At 41.7% G+C, this 12,006-nt stretch overlaps 1 protein-coding gene across 1 annotated transcript in view; it reads right to left on the bottom strand.

The window, feature by feature from the left end:
• Positions 1-12,006, bottom strand: part of Kif15 (kinesin family member 15) — a 59,452-nt gene that overhangs the window by 20,352 nt on the left and 27,094 nt on the right. Inside the window, exons 15-22 of the mRNA XM_055601557.1 lie at positions 11,592-11,733; positions 10,834-10,975; positions 7,204-7,401; positions 5,454-5,561; positions 4,819-4,924; positions 2,372-2,537; positions 1,060-1,210; positions 829-905 (exon numbers count right to left, since the gene is read on the bottom strand). Coding sequence (XP_055457532.1) covers positions 829-905; positions 1,060-1,210; positions 2,372-2,537; positions 4,819-4,924; positions 5,454-5,561; positions 7,204-7,401; positions 10,834-10,975; positions 11,592-11,733 — 1,090 coding nt within the window. The remainder of the gene's footprint in view (positions 1-828; positions 906-1,059; positions 1,211-2,371; positions 2,538-4,818; positions 4,925-5,453; positions 5,562-7,203; positions 7,402-10,833; positions 10,976-11,591; positions 11,734-12,006) is intronic.

Genomic DNA, 12,006 nt, shown 5'->3' with positions numbered 1-12,006 from the left:
TAACCCTGTGGTGGTGTGGTCTGGTGTGCACACACTAACCCTGTGGTCTGGTGTGCACACACTAACCCTGTGGTGGTCTGGTCTGGTGTGCACACACTAATCCCAGTGCACAGGAAGCAGAGGCAGGTAGATCTCTGAGTGTCAGGTCAGCAGGACTACAAAGTGCGACTCTGTCTCTAAAAGCCACCAAGCAATGAAACAAAACCAAACCAAACCCCAACAACGGCGACAGAAGCAAAGACTAATCAGTCGCATTCTCCACACTGTGACTACAGAGGCGCTTGCTCATTATGGCTATGTGTGCTAGTGTCAGGGCTGCTTAGCTGCTAAGCTCATTACCAACTGACGTTGCTTTCTTCACTGACACATATACAATCTGCTGCAATGCTTTAAAGGAAAACAAATCTTTTTTTTTTTTTTTTTTTTTTTTTTTAATTTTGTGTTGCTGGGATTTAAGTCAGGTCCTCAAACATAATAGGCAAATATGCTAATCACTGAGCTACAGCCCAACAGAAAATAACTCCTCACAAGATGTTAATAAGAAAAGCACAAGTTAAAAGCTGTGCACAGGGCTGGAGAGATGGCTCAGAGGTTAAGAGCACTGGCTGTCCTTCCAAAGGTGCTGAGTTCAATTCCCAGCAACCACATGGTGGCTCATAGCCATCTATAATGAGATCTGGTGTCCTCTTCTGATCTGCAGGCAGAATGCTGTATACATAATAAATAAATCTTAAAAAAGTAGTGCATGCCTATACTCCAGCACATGGAAGACTCAGGCAGGAGGGCTGCAGGTTATTCTAACTAATAGGAAGAATGAACAACACTCACTTTTCTTTATCTTCTTCAAACTGCAATGATAATTTGTTGTTGCGCTCTTTTTCTGCCTCAAAAAGCTCCACCAAATTCTACAAGACAACCGTGTATTAGGTTTGACAGTTGGAAGTATCAGGCAGTTAAAGAACTATCAAGCTCCATGGTTGGTATAGGAAGTCAGAGAGCATAGGACAGGAAGCCCAGATCCACGATCCACCCACAGCTACGACCCTGTTCATCACTTACGTGCAGGTCAGACTTCAAAGTTTCATTCTCTTGTTTGGAGTTTTGGAGGTTTTTTGAAAGTTGGTCAGTTTCAAATTTCATTACTTCTTGTAAGTTATCGTAGGAATCCTGTAGGCAGGCTTGGCTCTCAAGAAGCTTTTCATTTTCTAATCTTTACCAGGAAAATGTTTTGAAATGGAGAGTATAAACATTTTTTTCTATGAATCAGGTTTTCTGATTCAATCACAAAGTGCTGTCATGGGCTTGTGTGGAATGCCCTTGGTGCCCACGTGAGAACCACTAAGCCAGGGGCTACACATGAAAAGGGAGCGTTGGCCTGAAGCATCTCTTCCACATCCTTGCTCATGTGGTTAACTGATTAATAATTTATTAGCTAACTGGTAATTGGCGATGAGGTTCATTTAAGTGTTACTAGCTAGCAACTAGCTACTCATTAATTTCCAGCCATTTATGACAAGTCTTGCTCAAAGGAAGATGTTTTAGGATAGAATATACGGCTTACTTCTAACCAAGAGAGAATATAACCTCAGCTTGTTCAGTTACATCTTCTTGTTCCTTTTCCAACACATTGCAGTACCTAGCGGTCATCCAAAAAAATAGCCAACAATCTCATCTCTAAATTATGCAGAACAGACATCTTGGCTTATACACAGCAGAAGCATATGCTGTGCAAACTGAAGGAGGTAAGAAGCAGAGACTCACAAGGGACAATGAAGCTGCTGATAAGGATGAGCGAGAGGGGACATGTAAATGTGTTCATGGTATGAAGAAGAGGACAAGTAGGCAGAGACTATTGAGAAACAAATGGCAGCGCTGTGCTCCCCCGTTCAGAAGCATGAACAGCCATGAGTGTTGGAAAGCAAGAAGCCAGGAAGCACCTTACTGTAACACAGAGACACGAAGAATAATTACATTTTGACCAATATATTTTAAAGAATAGGATAGTCATTGCTTTTAAGATAGCAATTAAATACATAGCTCAGTAGATTGTTTATACTTTTGATATAGTTCTAGTCTCACAAATAAACAAAGGAAATTAAGATTCAATGAGATCAGGTAAGGTATGCTGGCACATGCCTTTAATACCAGCAGGGTGAATTCCAGGCCAGCCCTTTGGCTACATAATGAAACCCTGTCTCAGAAAAACAAAAACAAACAACAACAAATCAATAGACTTAAAATAGAAAAAAGTAACCAGCTTGTACTGAAGCAAATTGGTATGAGAAAACAGAGTGCACTTATTGGCTTATGCAGTGTGAACTGGGAGCATAATACCTCAAGCATGTGCCTTGAACCAACAGGACAACTCTACCTGGCATTGTCCAGCTGAAGCTGCACCTGCACACATCTCTCAGAAAGCTGGCTTAGTTCTTTCTCTTGATTCTCTTTGAATGTGCTGTACTCCAGTTTCACCAAAGACAGTTCTTTGTCAGCAGAATTAAGAACAATTCGAAGGTCATGCACCTCACATTTCAAAACTGGAAAACAAAGAAACCAGGGTCTTAAAAGGTCTCTTTACAGAGACCTTCTGTATAAAGGAGGCAAATAAACGAGCCCATACAATTTATAAGGCAAATAAATACAACCACTGCAAGGGCAAAAATCAACAACTAAGCACTGAACACTAAGTTTTCTATTTTCTTCCTTTCCTTTTTTTCCCCAATAATTTATTATTTTTTTATTTTTATTTTATGTACATTGGTGTTCTGCCTGAATATATGTCTGTGTGAGAGTGTCAGAGGCTGTGGAACTGGAGTTACAGACAGTTGTGAGCTGCCATGTGGGTGCTGGGGATTGAACCAGGGACCTCCGGAAGAACAGCCAGTGCTCTTAACCACTGAGCCATCTCTCCAGTCCCTTCTTCCTCCCCTTAGGTAATGGTTGCAAATACGTTTCTTTTGCCCCAGCCTAGCCTTATCTTTTCCATGTAGAAGGCTAGCCCTGAACTCCTCCCCTTCCTGCTTTCACTTCCTGAGTGCTGGGATTATTGACATACGCTACCATACCCAGCAGTTCCAACATTTCTGCTGAGACGGGAAGAGTTAACATCTGTTCCTCCTTTTTAGGCCACTTAATGTTGTAAGGTATTTTTTTTCCTGTAGAACACACAAAAACTATTAATTACAGGAAAAGCTGTGAGGTTTAACATATTGAAAGCAGTGTACTCATTTTTTTTTTTTTTTTTTCGAGACAGGCTCTCTTTGTGTAGTCCTGCTTCCCTGGAATCATTTTGTAGAGCAGGCTGGCCTCGAAGTCACAGAGATCATCTGCCTCTGCCTCCCGAATGCAGGGACTAAAGGCACCCCTCCCCCCGGCTAAGGGGTGTACTCTTAGCTGTTGAAATGCTTCAATAATTTACCAGAGCTTCTCAGCATGGGCTTCCAAACACTTCCAGTCTCAAAAGGAAATTCCAGCTGAAAACTAGATTAAGGGACTTTCTAGTTTTACTACAAACTATTGAACATATTTTAGACCTGCTGTGTAGCCCAGGACCTTGTCCTTCTGAACCCCTAACTTCACCTAATTGCTGGATTACCTGAAAATGCTCTGATAAAGAAAAAAGTAGGAAAGATTCCCCACATAAATTATATTAATAATTTATGCTTTACTTTGTCAATATTAATGCAACTCAGCTTTCAAATTAAAGCCACTTCATTTTTAAAGCACCTTAAACTGTGTGTGTGCGTGTGTGCGTGCGTGCGTGTACCCAGGTATGCTTGCTCACGTATTCACATGTGCAGGTCGGAGCATGAACATGTGTGCGTGAACTCAGGTATGCTTGCTCATGTATTCACATGTGCAGGTCGGAGCATGAACATGTATGTGCGTGCGTGTACCCAGGTATGCTTGCTCATGTATTCACGTGTGCAGGTCGGAGCATGAACATGTGTGCGTGAACTCAGGTATGCTTGCTCATGTATTCACGTGTACAGGTCGGAGCATGAACATGTGTGTGCGTGTGTGTACCCAGGTATGCTTGCTCATGTATTCACATGTGCAGGTCGGAGCATGAACATGTGTGTGCGTGCGTGTGCGTGAACTCAGGTATGCTTGCTCGTGTATTCACGTGTACAGGTCGGAGCATGAACATGTATGTGCGTGCGTGTACCCAGGTATGCTTGCTCACGTATTCACATGTACAGGTCGGAGCATGAACATGTGTGTGTGCGTGTACCCAGGTATGCTTGCTCATGTATTCACGTGTGCAGGTCGGAGCATGAACATGTGTGTGTGTGTGTACCCAGGTATGCTTGCTCATGAATGCATGTGTGCAGGCTGGAGCATGAACTTGGGTGTAATTGCTCAGGCGCCTTCCACTGTCTGAGACAAAGCCTTTCACTGGTGGATTAGATTACGGTGGACTGGGATCTGTTCTTCTTTGCCTTCCATCTTGACCTCTCTGGGATAGCAACGTGTGTGTGTGTGTGTGTGTGTGTGTGTGTGTGTGTGTGTGTGTCCATATTTAGCTTTTTATGTGGGTTCCAGGTTCTGAATTCAGATCCTCAAATTTGTAAGGCAACAGAACCATCTCCACAGCTCTTAAACTTCAACATTTAATTAAACTTGTAACTTTTATTTGTGAGCAATCTTGAAGAAAATGTCTCATAACCCATTTATTTATTATACCTTTACCATGAAATTTTAAGACCAATTATCTAACAACAAAGCAAGCCACCCCTTAAAATAAATAAACAAAAACATTCGTTTAAATGATCAAAAAGATACTGAGCTCCAGGGTCCTCAACTGTCCAAACTTACAATCATTCTTAGTCTGAGCATCCTGAAGCTGCTTTTCAAGATCCCGCGACTGCGCAAGATGTTCTTGCTGCTGTTTGGTCCAGTCACTTCTTTCTGATGAGAAAAGCTTCGGGGAAGAATGAACACACTGAAAATGTTGCCAGGACACAATGAAACCATTCATTTCTGTGTTTACTGTCTAGTAATGGTCAAAGAAGACAAAACTTGGTTGTTTACGAGCTATGATGAAGATGACTGACACAATCCAAGATCAGCACAAAAATGTGGACAAGGCCTTTTGATTTCTTCTAAACAAACTTGCACACTTACTAAACGGTTCAGAACTCAGACAATGGATTTCTGTCTCACTATCACAAAAGTACAAATAATTGTTGGGGCTTGGTAAGGAAATTTCATCTGATAATGTTTTGAGGGCTCAAAAGGAGTCAGAGAAGAAAATTATGTTTTATAACCCATTTATTTATTATACATTTACCATGAAATTTTAAGACCAATTATCTAAATAGCATAAATAAATGATCAAGGAAAAACAAGAAGAACTTCAAGAGCAGGAGGAGCTCCAAGGAAGGAACATCCTCCTCTCACAGTGTTTTTACTTGGTGGTTGTTTTTCTGAGTCTCTGCTCTGACCCTTACCTCCTGCATTTGTGTAGAATGGTGCTCTAGTCTGTCGACGTTCTGTTGAAGTTTCAGATTTTTATGTTCTTCTTCATCCAGCTTGACTTGAAGAACACTCAGTTGTTCCTGTATTAAATACACTGTAGTCATCAAAAATGCCTCCAATTTTTGAAAAAGTTGTTGCTTTTATTTTGTGTGTGTGGTTTTGACCCCGAGTGCCCACAGGTGCCAGGAGGGTGCTGTAATGCAACTGGCATGACAGAAAGTTGTAAGCTACCAGGTGGGCGCTGGGAACTGAACCTAGGTCCCTAGAAAAGCAGGCCAACTGCTGAACTTTCCTGCCCTATTTCTTTTTGATTTAGGAGACAAGAAACCAAAGCAAAATAAGCTCAAACCCTTACAGGAGCAAACAGCAGAAGACTAATGGAGCAGGTATCTTGAGAAGGCTACACTGATCATTCCTGTTTCACAATTACACTGTATCTAGTCAAAATGGATAAATTCAAACACAAAGAAAAGAAGTGGTTAAAATTCAACCCTGAATTAAATTACAGAGTGTTAGTCTTGAGGGGCACATGCATATAATCACAGCACTAGGGAAGCAGCAACAGTCAGATCTCTGAGATCTAGGCCAGCTTGGTCTATACAGGGAAACCCTGTCTTGAAAAATAAAAATAAATAAATAAAATTAAAGAGATGGACACAGGAGCTGGAAAGATGGTACTTGGGTAAGAAGGTACATCATATATATATATATATGAGAATTTTTATTTTACATATGTATTTATGAAATAAATTACAAAGCCCTCTAGAGACAGTTTTTTAAATGTCAGACTTAACCACTGAGCCCTGTAGAGGCCATTAAGAAGCTTCCTCAGTGCTGCATGAGGTTATTTTATCACAAAGGTCTCTTTGGCCTAGAACAAGAAAATAACTGAAATTTGGGGTATCCATTCCAAAACTCGAAATTGAGATTCCAAGTTTTACTGAACAAAGGGGTAAAATTTAATTAATAAACTAGTAAGATACCAATATAGCCAAATCTTAAGCTATTTCAAATACATTAACTTTCCTAAAATTTAATCTGTGAAACAAAATCCTGTCAGATGCCATAATTTTCTTTAGCCAACACAATTCTATGTCTATGCCATTTAAACCAGTTCTGACAGGTGAAACTAGTGGAAAACTGGTCATTAACACGAGTCTAATGCCATAGAGAGTGGAGTGTAATGTGCTCAATAAAGAATGAGCTAAAAACCACACGACAGAACCCTTTATGTTCTGTAGGAACCTCTGGTGGCCAACTTCCTACGTGATCGGCTAACTCCTATTCCTTCTCTACAAACCTTCCCCCTCCCTCCAAGGCCTAGTTCCGAATTCCTGACGGCTGTCCCAAACCCCTTCACCCAAAGTCACAGGTTCCCAAGCCTTCTGCCGCAGATGGCCGTGTATCTGGGCACAAGTCCCGCTTGTGGCGGGCACATCATTTTCCTTTGCCTACAATTCTTAAAAACCCTGCCCACCAGAGTCTGGGTGCAACTTCCTCTAGGATTGTCCCATGAAGCTGGTGAACAAGGCCAGGAGTCACAGTTCCTAAATAAACCTGCCCTTTTTTATTCTTTTACTCTGACTTGTATTGACTTATTTCGTCAGCGGAGATGACCTATCATTTTATATACAAACATAAAAATTACAGAGTTAAACTATTACTCAGATTTTACTTAAATGAACAATCAATTATTTCTTTTTCCTAAAACTCAAGCATTACCTGCACAATTCGAAGCTCTTCAGAAACGGCCTCCAATGCTTGCTCACTCATTTCAGGTGGCACTGGCTCATTTAATATGTCATTATCTAACATGCTAGACCTCTGTGTGTGCAGAAAGCCAAAGCTTCCCAACTCAGGGCTTGATTTTGGTACCAGTCTAGGACAGAGTTGATAAGCCTTGGTCGGAGTTGTAATTATCTGCAGAAGAACAGTGTGGAAAGAAACATTAATATAAAATAAAAAATATGTAGAGATTTTATGAACAGAAAAAATTAAAATTTTATTCATTAATTTATCAAAAGAGGATGCGTTCTTGAGGCATGGGACCAAATGGAAATAAGCCCATCTGTTGGGGGTTGGTCTATGTACTCAAATGCTGGTATCTGTGCCCCAAATCCTGGCTGCAATCTGGACATGGGCATTGTCATAATCACTGACCAGTGTTGTGTAAACATTGCTCCCCAATTATCTGACTGGCTAATAAAGGCAAGAGAGGAGAACAGTGGGACTTCCGTTCCAGCTGAGGGATCTCAAGAAGGGACCACAAGGTAAGGGAGAACAAGGAAGAGGCAGAGAAAGCCAGGTGGCCACAAGGACTGAGCTGGTGGAGAAGAGCACAGGCAGGACCACTTTGGGCGTGTGCTGTGAGGTAGCCAAACTACCACAGAGGGTTAGGATAGGCGAACATCTTGCCTGGCTATAGTGCCTTAGCTTGCTGACTAAGTCAACAGGTCTCTTGTCTCAGCATGTGGGAACTAGAGCAGGTGAATAGAAAAGGCCCATCAATTACTACATCTTTGCACCCATCAGTTCAATACAGTTGCATGCAAAGTTCCAATATGGTTTTAAAATGGAACTGGAAGCCAGGCAGTGGTGGTGCACACCTTTAATCCCAGAAATTGGGGGCTGTCGATATGGCTCAGAGGTTAAGAGCATTGGCTGCTCTAACAAAGGTCCTGAGTTCAATTCCCAGCAACCACATGGTGATTCAAGATCATCTATAATGAGAGATCTGGTGCCCTCTTCTGGTTTGTAAGCATATGTGCAGGCAGAATACTGTATAAATAAACAAATAAAAAATATATCTTTAAAAAAGAAAAAATCCCAGAAATTGAGTCAAAGGCAGGCAAATCTCTGAGTTCAAGGCCAACCTGGTCTACAGGCAAGTTCCTGGACAGCCAGGGCCATACAAAGAAAGCCTGTCTTGAAAAGCAAGCAAGCAAGCAAGCAAACAAACAAACAAATGGAACTTGAAGTTGGGCATCATGGCTCCTGACCTTAATTCCAGGATTTATGCTGCTGAGGCCATAGGCCACCTTAGTTCAAGGCCAGCCTGAGCTATAGTGAGATCTTGTCTCAATGAAAACTTGAAAACTTGTTATCTAAATTTAAATAAAGATGTCTCTCTCCAATATAAATTGCATTACAAATAGGGAACAATTAGTAAAATAGTGATTAGCATATATACCATCAAATAGAACACTGGGAAAAATACAAAATCTTGAAAAAGTGATTTATTTGTAGAAATTTCAAATTAGTGGAACAGATTTTAAGAACTTAAATCTTTTCTATTAATAAACAAAATGGCAGATCTACAACTGATTCAATATACAAATAAAACTAAAGATACACACACACACACACACACACACACACACACACACACACCACCAAAAGATACACTTGCCCATAAGAAAACTGGAAATTTCTCTATAATAAAAACATTACGAGGGTGGTGGTCCAGGTTCTTTAATGCCAGCACTCAGGAGGCAGAGGCAGGCGGACCTCTGAGTTCAAGGACAGTCTGGTCTACAGATTGAGTTCCAGGGCAGCAACCATTACACAGAGAAACCCTGTCTTGAAAAACAAAACAAACAAATAAACAGACAAAAAAAGCATCTCATGTAAAATGAAAGACAAATACTGCAATGGCAGAATATATATACTAAAGAAAAAGTAACACATAAAAACTATAAATTGTAAAAGTAACCTATAGAAATCAGAAGAACTCATGACAAATACTATACAAATGGACATGAAAATATATAAAGATACCCTGTCTCACTCGGAATGACAATTAGAGCCTTAAAAAGAGCCCCTTTTTCACCCATCAGATTGGCAAATATTAGAGTCCAGGGCGGGGGCTGGTGAGAGATCCTGAAAGACCCCCCGCCTCACCCTAAGTTAAACATAGCTAACGCCATTTTGTGGTACACCACTGTTTTGAGAAACTGCAGGCTAGGTGGGGAACTGGAAAATTACTGAGAAACCCAGCTGTGTCGCCCACTTGGGATATCTGCGGTCAGGCTGCCCCAGTTGAGCTAAAAACAACTTGTGTTGATCACCCTCATGGGATATCTGTTCCAGCTGAGATAGGAGTCCTAAGGAAAACAACATGTGGCGGCCGAGTTAAGGGGTCATCATGACCGTTTCGACCACCCAGTTCCTGGTATCCTGGTGTCCCTGCCAAACTCTGACTCAAATTGTGGTCTCATTTAAATGTACCAATCAGCTCCCTGTAACCATGCTTCTCGCTTCTGTACCCGCGCTTCTGCTCTAAAACCCTATAAAAACCGAGCTTTCCACCCAGAGGGCGCTTTGTCGCCCCGGGTACCCGTGTACTGAATAAAGCCTCTTGCTGTTTGCAGCCGAACAACTGGTCTCGCTGATCCTTGGGAGGGGGGTCTCCCTGACGGAAGATACCCCTCGGGGGTCTTTCAATCCAAGGCCTCTTCTGCACTCTGTGAGCAATGCATGCAGGCAAGACACACACACATAAAAGGAATACATCGAATTTAAAACAGAACAAAAATCCTCAGCAATTCAGGGTGCCTGCCGTGGAGTGTGCTAGCAGCTCAGTGCCCCTCTGCAGCTCAGTGCTGACCCCCTAGAGTGAGCACCTACACAAGTATGTCTCCAACAGACTCCCATTAGGGCGCGTGGGAACCTGGCAACTATAAAAGCCACTGAGTCACCCCAAACCCAAAAGCCAGGTTGAGGATGTAGCTCAGGGCATTCCTAGCATGTATGAGGCCCTGAGTGCAATCCCCGTGCTGCCCGAAGGAAGTAAGAATGACCAGAATCCAGTTAATATACAAAGACCTAGAACCCACCTTTGGCTTTGTTTGTTTGTTTTTTGTTTTTTGAGTTTCTCTGTGCATCCCTGGATGTCCTAGAACTTGCTTTGTAGAGCAGGCTGGCCTTGAACTCAAGTTAATCGGACTGTCTCAGCCTCCTGAGTACTAGGACTAAGAAAGTACACCACAGACCTGGCTTAAGATCCATCTTTCAATGTTACATAAGCATACTGCAAAGCTGGATATATACTCAATGGGATGAAAACAGGAGAATCAAGAGGTCAAGAGCAGCCTAGGATACACAGTGAGTTTGAGGACAGCTTTGGCTATCATGAGGCCCTGTCTCAAAGAAAAGAACAAAGTGGGAAGAAAAAGGAACGGTTCAGGTGTTAGGAAACAGAGTCTGAAATTAATAACCAAGTAACATTTGATCCCAAATGTTTTATTCCTAACCCCCTGACCTTGCCACAGGGGTGTTCCACCATCTGTTTGGAAATAGCTTTTATTAATAAAAGAGACCACTCCAATTTAAGTAGAAGCTCCAGATACCCACCTTAAGTGTTTCAGCATGTATTTTATTCAGCTGAGAAACTTCCTGGCGTTTGCAGGCTTTTGTTGCTTCCAAAAGATTTTCAAGATTGAGGTTTGCTTTTCGCAAAGACTGAAGCTCTGATTCTAATTCTAGCTGCTTTTTCCTAATAGATATTAAGACTTAGTACCTTCAGGTAAGAAGTAATGATAAACATTTATAGGTATACTACAGTTTATACTCTCATATAAACTGGCTTTTGAGTAAAAATACTTGCCCAAGCTAAACCTTCATTGTCCAGATGTGTAATCAGGGCTCAGAGATTGGTGATCATTAAAGATATTCAGGTAGTAAATGGTAGAATGCAAACTCAAGTCAATATACTGTCACCTTCAAAATTAACGCTTCTAGGTTAGTTTAGGTTAGGGTTAAATTAACCTTGGTCATAGTATCAATGTACTTTATCATTTTACACAATAAGCATCCAGGATTAACAAATCTTTAATTTCTAAAACTATCTTGATTTAGTTATAACTGTGAGTTAAATTTGGTAATGAGAGGAAGTCATTCTGCAAATTCAATTGACATTCAACAGGTGAGCACTGCTTAAAATATCTGTATGATCTACTACCAAATACACAGCAAAGGGATGCAAGAAAAAGCGCTGTCTCTATAAACCGGAACAGTTGGTTGCTTGAAAGGCTCACGTTTTAAGTAATATGGCAACTCTTCTCCTCTAACACCAAAGGGTCAAGAAACAAGTGTGTGCATGTGCACCTCACCGAGTTAGTTCTTTGAACTCTTCATGTTCTTGCTGTGAGGCATTCAGCTCTGTTTGAATTTGCAAGAGTTGTGCTTTTAATTTCTCGCTGTTCATGAAGAAACTTGACTCTTCCAGAGCTGTAGGAGAAAATCCTTGCAGACCTGGTAGGAAAGAAACCATTTCAGTCTTGGAACAGCACGGGTGTGATCTGAGGCACAAACATAAGTAAGAGCTGGAGGCTGAGTCCTAGAAGTGTGAGAGCAGATGTCAACAGGGGACACAGGATGAGGAGTGTGCCCTTGAGGTGTGCTCAAGGATGAGGAGTGTGCCCTTGAGATGTGCTCACAGGATGAGGAGTGTGCGCATGAGGTGTGCCCTTGAGGTGTGCTCACAGGGTGAGGAGTGTGCGCATGAGGTGTGCTCACAGGATGAGG

Source organism: Psammomys obesus, unplaced genomic scaffold (assembly GCF_907164565.1).
Source record: "Psammomys obesus unplaced genomic scaffold, mPsaObe1.curated_primary_1811, whole genome shotgun sequence".
Lineage (NCBI taxonomy): Eukaryota > Metazoa > Chordata > Mammalia > Rodentia > Muridae > Psammomys > Psammomys obesus.
The sequence above is the reverse complement of the archived record's forward strand: the minus strand, read 5'-3'. Positions and strand labels throughout refer to the sequence as shown.